At 37.1% G+C, this 22,381-nt stretch overlaps 1 protein-coding gene across 1 annotated transcript in view; it reads left to right on the top strand.

Moving 5' to 3' along the window:
* The window catches only part of LOC127880717 (vesicular integral-membrane protein VIP36-like), a 29,129-nt gene extending 16,161 nt beyond the window's left edge, over nt 1-12,968 (top strand). The window contains exons 8-9 of the mRNA XM_052428076.1: nt 3,714-3,774; nt 8,964-12,968. Coding sequence (XP_052284036.1) covers nt 3,714-3,774; nt 8,964-9,130 — 228 coding nt within the window. The 3' untranslated portion in view covers nt 9,131-12,968. The remainder of the gene's footprint in view (nt 1-3,713; nt 3,775-8,963) is intronic.
* The last annotated feature ends 9,413 nt before the right edge of the window (nt 12,969-22,381 follow it).

Here is a 22,381-nt window from a genome sequence, read left to right as displayed (position 1 = left end):
GTCAAAAACTAGGTCATAGGGTCAATTAGTGCATTTTCAACGGCGCCACTTTGTCCGGACTCTAATTCAAATTGTATTCATCCGATCTTCACCAAACTTGGTCAGTAGTTGCATCTAGTTGATATCTAGGTCAAGTCCGAATATGGGTCATGCTGGGTCAAAAACTAGGTCAAAGGGTCAATTAGTGCATTTTACTTTGTCCGGACTCTAATTCAAATTGTATAAATCTTATCTTCACCAAACTTGGTCAGTAGTTGCATCTAGTTGATATCTAGGCCAAGTTCGAATATGGGTCATGCCAGGTAAAAAACTAGGTCATAGGGTCAATTAGTCCATTTTCAACAGCGCCACTTTGTCCGGACTCTTATTCAAATTGTATTCATCCGATCTTTACCAAACTTGGTCAGTAGTTGCATCTAGTTGATATCTAGGTCAAGTTCGAATATGGGTCATGTCGGGTCAAGAACTAGGTCATAGGGTCAATTAGTGCATTTTCAACGGCGCCACTTTGTCCGGACTCTAATTCAAATTGTATTCATCCGAAACTTTTAAACAACTTTTTATCCTGCGTCAAAGTGGTATGGGGGTATAAGTCACATTCAGTGACAAAGCTCTAGTTCAAGTTGAATTCACCAAACTTGGTCAGAGGTAGTATATAGATTATATATCAGTCAGGTCTGATTGGAGACATGCAACCGATTAACACATGCAATATTTTTATGCAATATTTTTATCCAGTTTTATTTTGCGATATTTTCATCGGGTTTATTTTTTTCGCGATTTTTGTAACGAGTTATTTTTAACAACATGTTTATTGGTAAGTTTCATTTTTCCTTCAATCTAATCATGATTTCCACAGGTACATGAGTTTTTCACTGTGCATGGGTACTATAGAAAGGCAACTGTTTATCATTGTCATCAACCTAAAATCAATTTTTATACGCCCGTTTTAAAAAAACGGGACGTATTATAGTTTCACCTTGGCAGCGGGCGGGCAGGTGGGCGGTGTCCACAGCAGTTTCCGCTCTCTAATTCAAATAGTTTTCATCCGATCTTCACCAAATTTGGTCAGAAGTTGTGTCTAGACAATATCTACATGTAGGTCAAGTTCAAATATGGGTCATGCCAGGTTAAAAACTAGGTCACGAGGTCACTTAGTGCATTTCAAGCATTAAGCATGATGTCCGCTTTCTAATTTTAGTAGTTTTCATCAAATCTTCACCAACTTTGGTCAGAAGTGGTGTCTAGATGATTATGAAGGTCAAGTTAAAATATGGGTCATGGTAAAGTTATCAAGTTGTCCAAAGCCTTAAAACGGGGGTATCTTGTGACAGTTTGGCACTCTTGTTAATCTATAATAATACGACATTTGCGACCGGCCGCTATTTTGTTTGCAGACGACAATATTAACTGTGTATTCAAAGTGCACAGTGTCTGCGCATGAATGACCGAATATTACTCCATAGCTCCACCCATTTTTACATTTCATTTAACAACGTCATTTCATGTGTAAGCGAGCTCAATTTTGATTGGCCAGCTAGCATGCGCACTTCAATAACAATAAGGTCAAGCGATGTCTCGTATACACGTGCAGACCGGTTATTGTTCACTGTTCAAATTGCGAACATTTTCATTGAAACAAAGAGAAAAATATAGAAAACCAATCCAGGTTTAATTGGTGGCTGTTTTCAATGAAATTTTACGAGATTTTAGCATTTTCTTCATCAGATTTTTTTCCATGGACCAAAAAAATCGTTAGGGTCGGGGGCAAAAAAATAGGGTCGGTCGGGTTCCCTGAACCAAGACTATTTTTTTTTTTGGCCTTATATGGTCTGTATTCTGTGAAAAAGAAGTTTAATGCATGCGGGTAAATTGTCATCCCAGATTAGCCTGTGCAGTACGCTCATGCTTGTCAGGGTCAACACTTTCCACCTAACTAGGATTTTGCTAAGAAGAGACTTGCAAAAGAAAAAATACCATAAAAGCAGAAAGTGTCATCCCTGATTAGCCTTTGCGGACTGCACAGGCTAATCTGGGACAACACTTTACGCACATGCATAAAACCCCCTTTTCACAGGGCACGACTCATATGTTTGAGAATAATTACAAGTTTCAGGCCTGCCCGTTGTTATAAGCCTGATTGAAAACTTACACGTGCACTTCAGTGTTTATGAGTTTGTGGTTAATTTTTAGCTCGACTATTATATATGAAATATATATAGTGGAGCTATCCTACTCACCCCGGCGTCGGCGTTTCCATTAGCATTAGTGTGCAAATGTTAAAGTTTTCGTACTACCCCAATTATTTTCATTGTCCCTTGACATATTGCTTTCACATTTTGCATACTTGTTTACCAACATGACCCCAACCTATAAACAAGAGCAGACAACTCTTTCAAGCATTTTTAAATTATTATATAATAATGGCCCCTTTTCCACTTAGAATATGCAGCAAATGTTAAAGTTTGCGTACTACCCCAAATATTTTCAATGTCCCTTGACATATTGCTGTATATTTTGCATACTTGTTTACCATCATGACCCCAACCTATAAACAAGAGCAGACAACTGTATCAAGCATTTTGAAAGAATTATTGCCCCTTTTATACTCAGAATATGCAAATTATTGATAAATCTATGTTATAGTTTGCGTACTACCTCAAATATTTCCTATACCCTTTGACATATTGCTTTTATATTTTGCATACTTGTTTACCAACATGACCCCAACCTATAAACAAGAGCACACCACTGTATCAAGAATTTTGACATACTTATGGCCCTTTTTACACTTAGATAATTGAACATTTTGCTTAAATTGCCATAACTTCTTTATTTGTGATCACATTTTATTATTACTTTCACAAAACGACACTTACCTGAATACCACAATGGATTCCACACAAACAATATCCCACGCCCCTACCCAGAATCCCCCCCCACCCCCTCCCCTCCAAAATTTTTTTTTTTAAATCATCTAATAAATTACCACACCCCACATTATACCCCCCTCTCACCCCCCCTACCCCCCCCAACCCCCCCCCCCTCCCTCCCAATTTTTTTTTACATATAAACACATTATTCCCCCCTCTAACCCCCCCCCCCCCCTCCTAACTAACCCAAAACATTTTTTTTCTTTAAAACATGGTTACAAAAAAACAACATATATTTATTTGATTTTTTTAAGGACCGTCCAAACTTCCCACCCAAGCTATTGCTATCAAACTTGATATTAAATCTTATTATTTTGTTTTATGTCTTTACAAATGTTCAAAAGATTGTGGAAAATATACCTGAACTATTACCTTGACCTTATTCAATAATTTCAACAATTTCCCCATGATGGCTTACGTTATACTGTCAAGCACTCAATTAGTCGAGCACACTGTCTTCTGACAGCTCTTGTTATTAACCCTTTACCACTTAGATATGCATTTGGACGCATTTGTAGTCCCATAGAAAGTTGAATTTAGTTTAAGACCTTTCTTACCAAATTCAAGTTTTAAAGGCTTCATTTCCAACCCTTAGTTACTGATGAGCAGCAAACAGCATAAAACCTGAACAGACTGCGAGTTACACGCAGGCTGTTCTGGTTTTATGCTGGTTGCAAAAGCCATTTTCACTTTGTTTCTTATGAGGGAAAGGATTAATGCTTGTATGTTGGTCAACAGGGACAATAACACTTATTCTGTATGTTATTGATTTGTTCAAAGGGAGACCACAATAAGCAGCACACTGGTTTACCCGAGGCCGATTTCTTTGCATCCCCAAGAGGTGAGTTTTGCATGCTGAGGGGATGTGAACCCTTTACCACTTAGATACGTTTTTAACCCTTTACGGCTTAGATACATTTTTAACCCTTTACCACTTAGATACTTTTAACTCTTTACCACTAAGATACATTTTTAACCCTTTACCACTTAGATACGTTTTTAACCCTTTACCACCTAAGATACGTTTTTAACTCTTTAATACTTGGATACGTTTTTTGATGCATTTGTAGTCCCTTAGAAAGTTAAATTTAATTAAATACCTTTCTTACTTAATTTTAAAGGCTTCATTTCCAACCTTTAGTTACTGATGAACAGCAAACAGCATAAAACCTGAACAGACTGCGAGTTACTTGCAGGCTGCTCTGGTTTAATGCTGGTTGCAAAAGCCATTTTGACTTTAATTTTAAGGGGGAAAGGGTTAAAAGCCTGGGTCTACAATCATGAACATATTTATGTCAATATTTGGACTCAACTCAATTTTTGAGAAAAGTCGTGCTCAATTTGGTGTTAATTAATGCTTTTTTAGCTCACCTGATTGCTCAGGTGAGCTTTTGTGACCGGTCTTTGTCCGCCGTATGTCTGTCCGTCGGTTAACATTTGCTCGTAAACACTCTAGAGGCCACATTTCTTGTCCATCTTCATGAAACTGGGTCAGAAGCTTTGTCCCAATCAAATCTCGGCCGAGTTCAAAACTGGGTTGTGCAGAGTCAAAAACTAGGTCATTAGGTCAAAAAAAAGAAAAACCTTGTAAACACTGTAGAAGTCACATTTCATGCCCAATCTTCATGTAACTTTGTCAAAATGTTTGTCTTAACGATACATTGGTTGAGTTTAAAAGTGGTTCCGATCCGTTGAAAAACATGGCTGCCAGTGGGTGGGACAGTTTTCCTTATTTGGCTAAAGAGAAACCTTGTAAACACTCTAGAAGTCACAATTTTTGCCATATCATCATAAAAGTTGGTCAAAACATTGTTTCATTTGATGTCTCGGACGAGTTCGAAAATGGTCGAGATCGGTGAAAAAACATGGCCGCCAGTGGGCGGGGCATTTTCCTCTATATGTATATAGTGGCATTTTTAACCAGGTTTTCCGAAGGAAAAAACTGGTTATTAGATTGGCGAATGCGGGCGGGCGGGCTGGCTGGCTGGCTGGCTGGCTGGCGGGCGGGCGGGCGGAACAACCTTGTCCGGGCCATAAATATGTCGTTCATTGTCATATTTTAAAATCATTTGGCACATTTGTTCACCATCATTGGACGGTGTGTCGCGCGAAATAATTACGTCGATATCTCCAAGGTCAAGGTCACACTTTGAGTTCAAAGGTCAAAATTGGCAATAAATGACCTTGTCTGGGCCATAACTTTGTCATTCATTGTGTGATTTTACAATTATTTGGCACATTTGTTCACCATCATGGGACGGTGTGTCGCACGAAAGAATCACGTCAATATCTCCAATGTCAAGGTCACCACAACTTAAAATAGATTTATTTTGAAACAAACTTACAAAGGGGGTTAATTTTGTTTGTTCATTTCAAAAGTTCAGTTTGAGTTGTCTCCCTTAATCAGATTTTTTTTTCACAATGAAAACCTGGTTTTGTGACAATTTTGTCCCTTGTTCCCTATTTGGCTATAGAGAAACCTTGTAAACACTCTAGAAGTCATAATTTTTGCCCAATCATCATGAAAGTTGGTCAAAACATTGGTTTTATTGATATCACAGACAAGTTTGAAAATGGTCGGGATCGGTGAAAAAACATGGCCGCCAGTGGGCGGGGCATTTTTCTCTATATGATTATAGTGAAAACATGTGAACACAGTAGAAGTCACATTTTTGACCCAATTTTCATGAAATTTGCTCAAAACATTTGTTTCCTTGATACGAGAGTTGAGTTCAATAATTTCCGGTCAGTTGAATAACACGGCTGCTGGGAGGGGGGACGTTTTATCATTATGCCCCCCCCCCCCCTTTCAAAGAAGAGGGGGTATATTGTTTTGCTCATGTCGGTCCGTCTGTCCACCAGATGGTTTCCGGATGATAACTCAAGAGCGCTTATGCCAAGGATCATGAAACTTCATAGGTACATTGATCATGACTCGCAGATGACCCCTATTGATTTTCAGGTCACTAGGTCAAAGGTCAAGGTCACGATGACCCGAAATAGTAAAATTGTTTCCGGATGATAACCTCAAGAACGCTTATGCCTAGGTTCATGAAACTTCATAGATACATTGATCATGACTCGCAGATGACCCCTTTTGATTTTCAGTTCACTAGGTCAACGGTCAAGGTCACGGTGACCCAAAGAAGTAAAATGGTTTCCGGATGATAACTCAAGAACGCTTATGCCTAGGATCATGAAACTTCATAGATACATTGATCATGACTCGCAGATAAAATCTATTGATTTTCAGGTCACTAGGTCAAAGGTAAAGGTCAAGATGACCCGAAATAGTAAAATGGTTTCCGGATGATAACTCAAGAACGCTTAGGCCTAGGATCATGAAACTTCATAGGTACATTGATTATGACTCGCAGATGACCCCTATTGATTTTCAGGTCACTAGGTCAAAGGTCAAGGTCACGGTGACCCGAAATAGTAAAATGGTTTCTAGATGATAATTCAAGAACGCTCATGCCTAGGATCATGAAACTTCATAGGTACATTGATCATGACTGGCAGATGACCCCTAGTGATTTTCAGGTCACTTGGTCAAAGGTCAAGGTCACGGTGACCTGAAATAGTAAAATGGTTTCTGGATGATAACTAAAGAACGCTTATGTCTAGGACCATGAAACTGCATAGGTACAATGATCATGAATCGCAGATGACCGCTATTGATTTTCAGGTCACTTGGTCAAAGGTCAAGGTCACGGTGACCTGAAATAGTAAAATGGTTTCTGGATGATAACTCAAGAACGCTTATGCATAGGTTCATGAAACTTCAAAGGTATATTGATCATGACTTGCAGATGACCCCTATTGTTTATCAGGTCACTAGGTCAAAGGTCAAGGTCACAGTGCCAAAAAACGTATTCACACAATGGCTGTCAAGGTCACGGTGACTCAACTTAGAAAAAATGGTTTCTGGATGATAACTCATGAATGCTTGCGCCTATGATAATGAAACTTCATAGTTACAATGATCATGACTGGGAGATGAAATAATGATGAAACTTGACCAGGATGTTTGTCTGGACAATATCTAGGTCAAGTTTGACATTTGGTAAAGATTGAATGAACCGACTCCTCTCAGGTGAGCGAACTAGGGCCATCATGGCCCTCTTGTTTTGTTTTGAGTCCAACTCAACCCTGAGTTTTTGGATGAATATATGCACAGTGTTCTGCCGATGCCACGATTCCGCGATATTATTGCGCAGAAATTGCATTTGTCGCGTAAAAATAATAACTGTTGCGAATTTTGTCGCGGCTGATTTGACTTGAGTATGACTCAGAAAGCGATTCTTACACATTAAAAATTTCTTAGAATAGCGGATTTCCTGCTGTGGTACGTGCTGGTTGCTCAGGTACAGCTTTGTTAGTCCAGTATTGATTGGATGATACGATTCTCATTCATTTGGCGGCGAATGAAAACACTTGTTTCATAACAGCATACCTCCTAATGAAGAGTTCCAAAAATGTTGTCGTTAAAGAAAACAAAGCCTCGAACAAATTTAAGTTTTTTTTTAAATAAATGGTTGAGTAGTTCGAAAGAAACTACTACAGATAAGGAGCAAGTAAGCCCCCCCTCTAGCAAGGAATAAACTCTCGTCTGTGAAATTGGATGATATTTTGAGCATAAAGATTGAGGGGGGACCATTGAAAGAGTTTGACTTTGTTGAAGTGCTCCAGAAATGGAGGGTAAAGAAAAGAAACATTTTTGCAAAGGAAGCAGGTTTGTGTCAGTTATAATAGTTATGACATTTACAAGTAATGACATTTAATAGTTACCATAGTTGATAGTTAACATTAAAAAAAACTTAATTCAATTACAAACAATAACTAAAAAAAACTGTCAGTGGTTTATGAAAGGGACAGAAAGGCTCACAGATGAAGAATAAAAGGTATACTAGTTGTTGAAAACACTTATGCCTTTGGCATCTCACTGATTTTAAGAATTTCCCTTATTTTTTAGGGCTGATTGGACAAATGTCCCCTTATAGATTCTTGCTCGGCAGAACACTGTATTCATATTTGAATAGCTGAGATTTGAGATTGTTCATGAGCTTACTAATATTCTTAATACTTGGCTGAGTTGAATCTCAAAACTCATCTTCTGAGTTCAGCTCCAAAATTGAGAATGTTCTTGATGCTGGGCCCTGGAATAATTCTCAAAGCAAACACAAATAGCTAAATTGAAGTGTAGAATGTGTTATCTTTTTTATCTGGCTGAAATATCTATAGTTTTGGTAAAACATGCAATGAATGATCATCTGAATGATACATCTGAATGATACATCTGAATGATCTCTTAATTTAATCATCACAATTTGTGCCTGAAATTTTTGTGACATTATTTTGTTCAGCAAATGAAATGGTTAACCTGTTTTATGAATCTTAATGAGCGTTAGGGCTCTTTAATAACTTTACTAAAAAAAAAGAAAGTTGAATGTGTAATGTGGCTGTGTTTACCTAATCAAACATTTCTATTGAAATGTACAACGAATTATGCTTGTTATTTGAAAATGGAGTTTATTGCACATGTGTAGATAAGCCTTCATAGGCTGTCTGCTTTTATTGTTTTCTTTATTTAAAGGAAGTTCAAAGTGTTTTTTTCCAAATTAGACTAAGCATTCAACACAGGTTAATTAGGAGGACACTTGACATCTAAACTTCCTTTAAAAAAGTATACAATTATAGCGGAAAGCGACACTTTACGCACATGCATTAAACCATTTATGCCTAGCGTCTAGAAAAAAGGCCTTGGCAAACAGCGTAGACCCAGATAAGACGCCACATGATGCGGCGTCTCATCAGGGTCTTTGCTGTTTGCTTAAAGGAATTTCTGTTAGAAATATTATAAATATAGAAATAAATATACTAGACATCCCTAATTTTGGAATAAATTGATCCAATTTAGAAGGAATGGAGAGTCCACTAGGGCATTAATGGGTTAAACCCTGTTTTCACACAGTAAGGATCATGTGCATTGAACAATATGTTATGTAAGAATATGTTTATGTTCTTTAGATCACGTTGATGACGCTAAAGGAGGCTTCATGTCCGGGAGCTCGTGGTCGGGACTTAAAATATTCTTTGTTGTAATTCTGGTGCTAGTGGGCATAGTGGTGTGCGGTATTGTAGGCTACGTAATATTCAACAAAGAGGACCCAACAAAACGGAAACGCTTGTATTGAGATGGCCAACACATGGTCCTGGCTTCAAAGTTCTAAGTTAATCGTGAAGATTGAAATATTCTGGCATCAGAAAAATTCAAACCTGCTTTGGAGAGTGAATTATTTTATAGATCCTCTTTTTTTTGTGGCTTTGGAAACACAATTGTTTATGTACATTTAAACACCTGAATGTGATATGTTAAGTGGGTATGTCCGTATCACTGGTTTGCAATATATTTTAATTGATATATCATAGTTATTACCTGATGAGAGATTGAGTAGAAATCTGTTGTTATATGTATTTTCGAAGTGGCCATCTAATAATATATATCAATGGGCGTTTTTTTGTGTTTTTTTTTCATGTGATATGTGTTTAATTCTGAGATGTTTTCTGTCAGAACAGTTTTTAGAAAAAGCAGGAAGATTTGAAATATGAATTAGAATGCCTGTATATGAATTAATATATAGTACATGTTGATTCTTGTTGAACAATTCAGGAATATTGATAAAGATTTTTTTATTGAATGTTATGATTTGTGTGCAGGTTAAAGGTGTAAATATATCCCATCTGGTATATCTGCTTATATTCTGGGGAAGGAAAGCCTACCGGTAGTTTCGAAAGGGATTTTATATGATTGTAATAGCAAAATTATTAAACAACATAAGATTATATTTAATTGTTCATTTTGTTAAGATTCTTTCACGGAGTCGGAAATAATTGTCTTTCAGAAGAAAATTGAAAACTTAAATGTACATGTCAAATAACATTGAAAAATCAAACTGTTCACCGTACCATGTTGACTTCTTTATATATGGATTAACATACATGAAATTATATGTGTTCCCCATTTAATCCATATTTTTTTTTTTCTACATGTTATCTTTACGTTTATTGAATTCTGATGATTTTAATTTGCTGATACAATTATGCCTACATTCAAACTAGTCAGAAAAAAGAGGCATTTGATGGATTTAAACGACTTGACATAACATTTGAAATTATTAATATCACTTTAATATGCCATAGCAATCTCCAAAAGTTTTTTGGGCATTGCATGTAATATGGTATGTGGGCTATTAAACTTAACTCCAATACGGGTCTTAATGTCCAGGAAAATTCTGGGTAATTGCCTTATTGCATTTGGCTGGCTAGTAAAATGAAACCTGAGTCATCAATATTTTCTGGATAACAATACCGTGTGGTCAGCAATGGACTTGTGACTTTGGCGGAGACTGCCATAGGTGCTGAATCCATGTGATTCTGAGCCCAGGATGGATAAAGCCTTATGAAAAAGAATGTTTAGTTTCATTCTTAGGTATTCCATCTCATACATTGGTGAACCATTAAATCATTTGTCCTTACCTTTCATATTTGCTCTTAGCGGACTAAGCACTTTTAGAATGTCAGCAGTGTATTTATCTTATTAAAATACTAATAAGGGTAGAAAGAAAGCTTTTTTTAAATTAAATACTTGTCATTGTTATTGTTTGTGATTTATTTGTACTGGTCATTGTTACAGCTTAAAGCATCCTTTTTGAAGCTGTCATTGATTTTCATCATACTTGCTCAAGAGTTGAATGAATGACCATGTTATATTTTTGCTCTGCTCTGGGAAAATGGGGCTTATTTCATATGGGAAGTGTCGTCTCAGATTAGCATGTGCAGTTAATATAGGCTTATCAGTAATGACAACGTCCACGAAGTTTTTTTTTGTTTAGAAGGGTTTTGCTTGAAACAAAAAATTCCATGACAGCAGAATGTGTTGTCCCTTATTAGCCTGTGCAAACTTCACAGGCTAATATTTGAGTACACTTTTTGCACATGCATTAAGTCGCATTTTCCCCAGAGCTCATTTGTTTTTCTTGGGTATCATAAACATTTTATGTGGCTGTACATTGTAAATTTGACAAAATGTATCATATGCAGTGTTTAACTGTATGTATCACAATACCTTACGTGAGATTTGTATAGCTATGTTTTCGATATACAGTCCCTTAACCACTTGCTAAAAGAACTGTTTATGAACTGTAACCATGAATCATTTCCCATAATTTTGTATCATTTTTGTAAATGGTGGTTTATCTATCGTCATTGTAGGACACTTTTATTGACAAATTTTCAGATTTCAAATTTGTCACACATCTTTCTTAGGAGTAAACATATTATATCCATATTATAATAGGAAAATCTTGAAAGGTCACTGAAACACATTGTTTGCTGTGAATGTGTTGTTAAATATCATTTTGTTCTGTTCAGACAATTTTTAAGACATAAATGCTGTATTTCTTGCAAAAGATATGTTGGTCATTGTTTAAAATTTCAGATATTGCCATTATATTGCCTCTTTGAAAATTACTGTTTTTTTTATTAATTACATGTTAATGTCTTAGATTTTTAATGTGTACACAAATATGGATGCATCTTTTAAAAATATTTTGAATATTAAAAAAAAAAAGTGCATATTAAAAAAAAACAAAAACACATTGCCATTTTCTAACCAAGCCGCGTTTATTCTTGCACTTAAGTTACACATTATATCAAGATTGAAAAACTTGTGTTATATATTTTAAGTGATAATAGATAGTGCTATGTGAAATCCATACAAGGGACTTCGTGCTATCATATGTGGTCATAAATGCAATGTATGTGTTTATCAATTAGCTATATGCCGGATAGTATATCCTGGTAATATTCTGAAACATTTAAACATTATGTCTACATCATTACTACAAACATATTTATGGGATGGGATCTTATCCAGAGGTTTAACATGCATTTAGCTGTATTTAGTTGTGTTTCCAGGGTTGTAAATAGATAGTGGGCATTGGACAAGGTGGCTGCATTAACCCATTTATGCCTAGCATCTAGAAAAAAGGCCTTGGCAAACAGCGTAGACCCAAAAGAGACACCGCATGATGCAGCGTCTCATCAGGGTCTGCGCTGTTTGCTGAAAGGACTTTCTGTAAGAAATATTCTAAATATAGAAATAAATATACTAGGCATCCTAATTTTGGAAATACATTTATCCAATTTAGAAGGATGGAAGAGTCCACTAGGCATAAATGGGTTATACATCAAGTTCATAGCAAGTACATGTATGTGATAATACACCTTGCCAGTTGTAAAATTGCCTGTACACTTTCACAAAATCTTGTGTCGTACAATTTTTTTTGGCTCATTGTATAAATGATATCAACTCAACTGTACATTGCATTAATTTTTCTCTGTCACCATCACTGGACAGATGCCCAAGTTATTGATCTGCAAAATGATGTTTGTCTATTAAACTTCATAGCACCATGATTAAATGTAAAGACAATATCCAATTGAAAGTCTGTCTTTGTAAATTAATATCATGTGCAGTTAGTTTCATTGCTTCAGTTACGTTGTTTTTTTTACACTTTTATATAACAGTTTTTGATAACGAGAATTACAAAGCACTGTTCATTCAAGTCAAGGTCATATTTAAATCATATTTGATCTAATTGGTTTTGGCCACAAATCATTTTAACATCTCTCAATCACTGTTTAAGGAGAAGTTTAACAATGTTCTTTTACACGAAATAGTTTTTCAACTAAGGAAGTGAAATCATATATTTGGGCCATAATTATAGTGTAGTGAATTACAAAACTGTTTTAGTTCCATTAGTTTTTTGTCCGAAACAGTCAAATTATTGCATGTATTTATTATTTAAATGTGTAACATGTATTGGGAGAATTAAGTAGCTCGTGATAGACTTGAATGAATGAATATATCATAGCCAGTATTGCGGTTATTAGTAAATATGTATGCAAGGACAATACAATCGGTGCAACTGACCCTTAACTTGAAATGCAAATAAATATTTTGTCATATTATATTTTGTTTGTGGTTTATTTGTTAAAACAAACATGTTTCAGAGTTTTAATAGTGTCATAAGCAACAAATTTGCGTTTTGATGCTTACGAACAAAACCCTGCCGACATCAAAATGCCACTATTTTGTGGATATGTCTTGTAACTGGTTAACAACATTTTAAAAAGATTCTGTTTGTTTCCATGATCAATATGCTAAATGAATTGAATAAATCTTCTTTTGCATGTACTGTGATGTCAGGTATTTCTCCAACTAAAGTTGCCAGTGTAATATCAGAACATAAAATATTATTTCTATGTAATATTTCTTCAGTTCTGTATTGAAGCCTTGATCTTTCTTGTGAGTATTTTAACAGTCAAATATGAAGTGGTGAATAGTTTCTGGTTTCCAACATGCTGCACACTTCACTTCTTCACTGTTTGTTATCTTCAACCAATGAGCCTGTAAGCAATTATGTTAACTACATCGAATATATTTCTTTTTTCTCCAACGCAAGCTCTCAATCCTGGCTTTGGAATGCACTCTTGGATTGTTATCCCCACGCTTTTTGAAAAGCGTGGGGATATTGTGGTTATCTCCACCGTCTGTCCGGTTGTCCGTCTGTCTGTCCGTCCGTCCGTCCTGGCCACTATCTCCTCCAACACTATACGCACTAGAACCTTGAAACTTACACACATGGTAGCTATGAGCATATGTGCGACCCTGCTCTATTTGTAATTTTGATCTGACCCCTGGGTCAAAAGTTATGGGGGTTTGGGCGGGGCCGGGTCAGAGATTTTCACTCATTTTTTTAGGTTATTTTACTATAATTTCTTCATTTCTACACCGATTTTCTTCATATTGATACCGAACCTCTCTTATGACAATACGGTCAATCTCAACTATGCATGGCCCCATTACCAACCCTGGAGCGCCCCGCCCATATAGGCCACACCCACCCAAAATTGCAGTGTTGCTATAATTTCTTCATTTCTACACCGATTCACTTCAAATTGATACTGAACCTTTCTTATGACAATACGGTCAATCTCAGCTATACATGGCCCCATTACCAACCCTGGGGCATCCCGCCCACATAGGCCACGCCCACCCAAAATTGCCTTTTACTATAATTTCTTCATTTCTACACCGAGTCACTTCAAATTGATACTGAACCTCTCCTATGACAATATGGTTAATCTCAACTATGCATGGCCCCATTACCAACCCTGGGGCGCCCCGTCCACATAGGCCACGCCCACCCAAAATTGCCTTTTACTATAATTTCTTCATCTCTACACTGATTCACTTCAAATTGATACTGAACCTCTTTTATGACAATACAGTCAATCTCAACTATATATGGCCCCATTACCAACACTGGGGCACCCCGCCCACATAGGCCACGCCCATCAAAAATTGCCTTTTACTATAATTTCTTCATTTCTACACCAATTCACTTCTAATTGATACTGAACTTCTCTTATGACAATACAGTCAATCTCAACTATGCATGGCCCCATTACCAACCCTGGGGCGCCCCTGGGTCAAACATGCGGCGTGGGGATACGCGTCGGCCTCTGCCGGGCCATTTCCAGTTGTAGTTTTTTCTGAATGCAGATATTGAAATTTCCATTTTTGTATTGATTTTATTATGCCCCCCTTCGAAGAATAGGGGATATTTTGTTTTTCACATGTCGGTCGGTCGGTCCGTCCACCAGATGGTTTCCGGATGATAACTCAAGAACGCTTACGCCTAAGATCATGAAACTTCATAGGTACATTGATCATGACTGGTAGATGACCCCTTTTGATTTTCAGGTCACTTGGTCAAAGGTCAAGGTCACAGTGACTTGAAATAGTAAAATGGTTTCCAGATGATAACTCAAGAAGGCTTATGTCTAGGATCATGAAACTTTATAGGTACATTGATCATGACTGGCAGATGACCCTTATTAATTTTCAGGTCACTAGGTCTAAGGTCAAGGTCACAGTGACTTGAAACAGTAAAATAGTTTCCGGATGATAAATCAAGAATAATTAGGCTTAGGATCATGAAACTTCATAGGTACATTAATCATGACTGGCAGATGACCCCTATTGATTTTCATGTCACTAGGTCAAAGGTCAAGGTCACAGTAACAAAAAACATTTTCACACAATGGCTGCCACTATTACTGACAGCCCATATGGGGGGCATGCATGTTTTACAAACAGCCCTTGTTTTCATTAATGTTATTTCTTCTTTTGCATCTTTCTTTTCATCATTCCGATGTTATTGTTTAATCAAAGTTCGGCGTTGTTGTCGTCTACCGAATTTCTCCTCGTTTCCGTCCTCTGTTTTAAAACCTATTGTTGCATTTTTCAATTGATATTGGGGGGAAAAATTCACTAAGATCAATTAAATGACTTTCTTGATGATTACCGGTATGTCAAATTGTGTGTTAATTTTAAGAACAATCCACGTACTGTATCCATTTTTCTTGGCATTGGTTGTAAATTCGAAGTTTGTGAGGTCTTTCTTTCATTATGTGAGGATCCGGAGTGTGTCCCAGCACTTCTACCTAATTAATTTTACGAAAGTTTGGAAAAATCTGGAATTATGCAATTCCCAGCTTTATTGAAACGGATTCAACTTTAATTTGATTATGTTCTGTGGGGGGGGGGGGGGCAGAGTAAACCCGGAAGGAACTCACATGATCGGTACGGTGGAAACCGACAAAGCTCACCTGCGCCACCGGAATGGGCATTGGGCCCGGTTGGCCTAGGTGAGAAGCTCGTGTACTAGCCACTGCTTGACCGTGACAAGTCAATATTCAGTCAAGTACACAGCCCGTGTGTTAATTGTCTTATTCCAATGATAATGTCTAATGTACCTGTACAACTACGTTTCTTGGATTTTCAAAGAAGTATCGGAAATGATTTATCTGAGTTTTGGGATATAGTTGCTTTTTGTAAATGATAAGTGTCTTATTCCATCATCATTGTATCTTTTGCAGCCAGTTTTGCAAGCTGATTTGAGAATTAATTTCCCAACATGTGAGCCACGATGTGGGAAAACCGTGTTTAATGCATGTACGTACAGTCTCGAAACAAACTATCATGCGCAATCTGAACGATTGATAAACATAATAATATCTTCGGTCTTCTTCAGTACAAATATTAGTTATTTCTATGATATTTAACATGTTAACTGTCTGGCCATCTTAAAAGTTTTTGTGAAGTCATCGGTATTGATCTTGTGTACATGTAGGTCTTAACATTCCAGCTGTTTGATTGTGAAATTCTGAACCCTTTTCTATGATGGAGATTCACATTTACTCTCATTTATGTATAATAATAATAATAATAACTTTATTTCGCGAAGATAACACATAAAGAAATAACATTTCTTTTTTACAATGTGGTCTTCAAAAACACAGTAGATCTATATGTAAATATAACTCAACAATGGCTAGCATACTGCAGTCAGCCTTAAAATAATTACAACAGCAGCATAACTATAACAAAAATAATAATTAATAATTAAAACAAATAATAATAGTAATGATGATGATAATGATCCTATCAGTGCAGTAATAAGTGATGCAATACCAAAGAGAAAAAAGTTATATTGATTTCTAGAATTTAAGGTGTGTTTTTGTATGTTAATCTAGATGACCATTGGGTGTTATCCACAAGTCTCTTTAGATGCTGCACTGCCTACAGATCGAGCATCTTTAAAGTAATGTGTGGCGTTTTGATTACTGTATTTTTAAGAATTACGAATAGCAACAGTATTTTACTGACTGTATAAAAACAAAATAAACGGCTATTTGGTTTGTTAATAAGTGTTATCAGTTCTATTTAAATTGTGTCGCTCATCGGACGGCGGACGGCTCCGACGTGTCCATTCTTCCAAATGCCTGGAGATCGGACACATCGGCCGGCGGCCGGTTTATTTGTGACTGAGGCAATAGTTCTAGGGTACTTTATTCCCAATGTCACAACCCCAGAACTCCGCTTCTGTGATAGCGCAATATTTAAATAGTCAATGTCACAATAAAATAAACGCCTTTAACCGCCTAAGTCTTTGCATAATCAGACGTAAATGAAAGACATTTATGTTTTAATTAACATTTATGATGAGCTTTGATATCATGGGATTCAGACAGAGGAAAGGCATGACGTGGTCCGAGTTTTTTAATCGAGAGCAACTGGAATCTATTTCATGAAGAAGACCGTCTGCAGAAGTTGTGTTTGTAGGGTTACTGGAGACCAATTGTACGCCAATCTAAACTGTTCGCATAGTTTACCTTCCATAAAGGTTGTCGGCAAGAGGTTGCCTTTCGTTTGTAACCAATCAAAATTTCTATGCGAAGGTTGGTACGGATCCGCTTATTAATGTTTTAACCCTTTGCATGCTGGGAAATTTGTCGTCTGCTAAAATGTCGTCTGCTGAATATCTTAAATTAGCATTTTCTTCGATTTTTTTTCAAAAAATACTATCGGAATAGCAAACAGTTTGGATCCTGATGAGACGCTACGTTCTGTGGCGTCTCATCTGGATCCAAACTGTTAGCAAAGGCCTTCAAAATTCGGTTCCAGCACTGAAAGAGTTATGTTACACCTAACTTCTAAACCGTCCAATAAACCGATTTGACGTTTCCGGGTAAATGAAGGCGACTCTAACGTTTGCATGAACTGGTTGTTCTTTGTTACCATTTGGTACTTTGTAATATAGGAAACTGTGAAATATTTCCACACATGCGTGCGATAGTTTTGAATCAGATTATCCGATCTTCCAAACAATTGCATAAAAAACCATGAACATTTTATTGCGAATGTAAAACATATACATATTTGTTATTGATTTTTTTTTATTCACTATTATGTTGATTAAATTAGAGTATTGATTCCGTGTTCCGGTCCGCGTTATTATGGCTTTTATTAAAAAAGGTTAATTATTGTTCATGCATAGCGTCCATAATTGTTCATGGGCTGTACACAGATCGCGGGAAATAATGATAATAACGTAACAGGTTGCTGTTTATTTTGTCGATCATATTAGTCGCGTTCTGAGAAAACTGGGCTTAATGCATGTGCGTAAAGTGTCGTCCCAGATTAGCCTGTGCAGTCCGCATAGGCTAATCTGGGACGACCCTTTCCGCCTAAACAAGATTTTCGGTAAGAATGGACTTCCTTGAAACGAAAAATACCATAAAAGCGGAAAGTGTCGTCCCTGATTAACATGTGCGGACTGCACAGGCTAATCTGGGACGACACTTAACGCACATGCATTACGCCCACTTTTCTCAGAACAAGAAACATATGATTACCAAAATAATATGTAAAATATTCAGAATAATAACGTAACAGATTGCTGTTTATTTTTTCCGATCATATGCTTTCATAAATTCATATGTAAAATATTCAGAATATGGCTTTTATAAAATTAATGCTATTTTATGCATAGTGTATATTTGTAAACAGATTTGTTGCCCACCTTTATAATTAATAAATTGAAGAGTGTAGACTCAATGGACTATAGTATTGGTATGCCGCACATTAGGATATGTAAAATATCAACAATAGTTGTGAACGACATTGTGTCTATAACACGCAAAACACAAAATCTTCATCACAGTTGTTTCTTCAATCAATATCAATCATCAACAGTCAATTTTTTTTCCTGTCGCTGCACCCTCTCTTTTTACGGGTCCGTTGTGTAGCACGCTTACATTATAAATTGATATTTTTACAGTATATTGAATTGAAGAATGAATAACAAACAAGGTGTCGAACTCTCTTTGTTATGGATATGATACTTTTGATAGGTGAGACAATATTCCACGCATTGCAAATATCGATGTGATATATATGGACAGATGGAAAGTCAGGTAACTAACTCCATTTGTACTCAAGAGAGCTTCGCCACGTCAAGTAAGTTGTACCTTTTACATGATTACAAACATTATTAATGCATTTATTTAATGTAATTATTAATGCATATTTTTAAATGAGGAGAAAAATACGATACAAGGTGGGTTATATTAATTTATTTATTTTGTCGTCATAATTGTTAGTATTCTACATATAACCACAAGTTGTTCAAATTTATTTACCAAGCATGAGAGCGAAGTTGGTTGAGGTGATGTATACTCTCATTTCTTTCATAAGTACCGTTAATCATTTCGATAACCACTTGTGGTTTTAATTTTCCCAACATTCCCCCTTTTTATATTTCATTTGTTTAATCACTTTATTCCATGAGAAATGGTTTAAAACGACCTTTTTATTTAAATTCATGACGCTAAAAATAAATACCACAAGTGCCCAAGGCGTTAGTTCTAACAGTTCAACAGCTATGCAAAAATCTTGGTGTCCAAAAAAGTCATTTCTCAACTGTTTTATTTTGGGCAGTCCACAAAAAAGATGCAACAATGCGAAGGGTATGATTGTTCAAAAATGTTCATTTACATTTATTCAATACATTTAGTTTTCGATGAACATACGCTGAAGTTTCATCTAGATCAGTTTTCAGCGATGCTGTGTTAATGCGCGAAGAAATGTTTTGAATAGGGTTACATTGAGCCATATTATTCAGTAGCGGATCCGTGGTCTAGTGGTAACACACTGGCTTCACAATCCAAAGAACGCTGGTTCGATCCCCCGCTGCACCTAACCTACTAACTCGTCTTTCGCATGAGACGTTAAACCGAGGTGCAGTGTACTAGGTGCTATACACCGGACACTAAAAGACACAGGGTCATCTCTGGAACGAGGTGTCTCCTGTATCTTGCACTATCCCCCGTAACCAACTAACACGTCTTTCTGGGGGCGATGGCCATATGGGAGACAATCCCGGTGCACTCGATAAAAAAATAAGGAAGAAAAATATTATTATTCAAGGCATGGTCAAACTCAAACAATTTTATTTAAGTTAACACAGGTCATCGGCCAAAATAACAACAACACAATATACCCAAACTATATACAATCACATATTTGACTTGTAACTACTTTTATCCTTATTACATTTTGGAATAAATACATATACATATAAATTGATGTTGTTTCACAGGTAAATATACAAAATAAATACAAAGTTATGAACTGATGTTGTTAACAGATGGTATACAAAACATGCTTCTTTATGGGTAATTTTATAATTGTTTGATCCCATTATTAATGAATAATATTCAAATACTGAATATCCACCATGGTACAAATGAAAAAGATAGTGGGTACGGATTTCTCTGTATTTTAAACATGCATGACATTCACGGTAATTCGAAATTCACAATCAATAACACGCATATTTTTTATCCAGACAAAACTTACATGTCTACCATCAAATGGGCTATTTGATTGTCTACATATCTCAATATTAAATTTGCTATTAGAGCATCTTAATTTGAAAAATGCAATTTTATGTTTAAATGGTATGTGTTCTAAGCTAAGATATCTTTCAGTTTTAAGCATTGTTTCGTAATACTTATATTGGTGACAGCGAGATGAAATGGTTTTATCACTTTGCCAGTTTTGATTATAAAAATCATTAGCGCGTCGGCGAGAGTGCATATGAATAATACCTCAGTCACAAAAAGAGACCGATCGCCGTCCGATCAGCGGCCGACGTATTTTTCCGCTCATCGGGCTGGCGACCGGGCGATGATCGCACGGGCATCGGGTCATTTTGTGGCATCGGGCGGCGTCCGGATTAATTTTAAGTCTCACTTAAAATTTTACCCGACGTCGGGCCCGGGAAGGAATCGTATTGAGATCGTAAAACGATCGGGCGATCAACGCACGGTTATCGCCCGGCGATCGCCCGACATCGGATTCATCGTACGCGTACGGCAAAAATCAAGATATTTCACAGGGACATATACATGGACCGGCGACCGTCCGATTGCCGGAGGGCCTCCGCACAATGACTGACAGACATCGGACGGAGCTCGTAAGGAGACCGAAGGATTCCCGTAAATGCACGTGGGCAGATCACGTGGGTAGATTCAGCGCCAAACACCTCCATTTAAAGTCAAGACGCCAAAGAGAAAGGTCGCAGCACGGCAAATGCCATCTCCTCAAACAGAAGGTCAGCCCGATGAAGGACAGCATGACCAGGAGAAAGAAGAGCCATCGCAGCCACATATAAATCCTGAGCAAGCTGAAGCAATTGCCCAGTCAAAAAAAAGTCAAACGCCAGTGAATGGTAAGAGTTGCCTGTGGCCAACAAGCGCAAGGTAATGGCCAGCTTTATGCCAATGCTCAGAGGAGGCCGTCTACTGAAAACACAAAAATGTATAATTCGTTTGAAATAATCTCTAAAATGTTTTCAAAGTCGCTCTTTAAATCCGCGCTTTGTGATTCCGCATTTTCACGGCATTACATTTTTTCAGTTTAGGTACTTGGCGCTGTATTTGTAAACAAACAAACCTAATTTGGTAGTGCCTAGATAGATTACCTTATTTGACAAAAATAACAGGTCATTGATAAAAGTACAACATTGATACAAATGCTCGCAGAATGCCTAGAACTATTACGAATGCATTTCACATTATCCCGGAAGCTCTTCGAATTTTAATTCGAATGACAGTCGAGATCGGTCTCTAGTGTTACTATAAGTATATAAGTACATCAATAAGTATGTCAGACAATTTATACTCACTCTTGATTAATTTGAATGCGAGGCCCAACTCTTGTACATAGTTCTTGAAACAACTCTGGCTTGAGACGCAAATAAGCTTCGAAATCGGCCGGGTTCTCGAGACGCAATTCATGCAAAAGGGTCTCGTATTGCCCGTAGAGAGATCGTCTCTGAATCCAAGCCTTGACCCACCATCGTCTTTTACGTCGCTGTGGTTCTTTGAACTCCTCAATTATTACCATAGCAGCAACTACAACGTTGAGGCGGTGTCTGGCTATTGCGTGCCTCTCCCTCAGCCTCGTGACTCGCTGATCTCTGTTCATGACCATAAAACAGCCTGCAAATGAAAGTTTATGGACTACACGCATTATATATATATATATAGTTTATTATATATATATATATATATATATATATATATATATATATATATATATATATATATATATATATATATACCATTTTCCAGACGGCGCGACACGCTTAGCTTGCGGAGTCCGTCCGATGTCCGCAAGGAGCCCGGCCGAAGCCCGCCAGATTGACGTCCGATTTATTAAAACTTTCCGGCTTTCTTGCGGCGCTACGTCGATATTGCGACGATAGCCGTCTGAACATCGGCCGGTTGTCGTCCGATTTACAATTTGACGCTCAATCCAAAAGCTTTTCTCAAACTGTCCGATTGCCGTTCGATCATCGGCCGATTCTCGTTCGGCGCCCATAAAAGGCCGAGTTCGTGTCACTCATCGGACGGCGACCGGCTTTGACGTGTCAAGTCTTCCCGATGCCTGGAGATCGGACAAATCG

This window comes from Dreissena polymorpha, chromosome 5, assembly GCF_020536995.1.
Source record: "Dreissena polymorpha isolate Duluth1 chromosome 5, UMN_Dpol_1.0, whole genome shotgun sequence".
NCBI classification, from domain to species: domain Eukaryota; kingdom Metazoa; phylum Mollusca; class Bivalvia; order Myida; family Dreissenidae; genus Dreissena; species Dreissena polymorpha.
The sequence above is the reverse complement of the archived record's forward strand: the minus strand, read 5'-3'. Positions and strand labels throughout refer to the sequence as shown.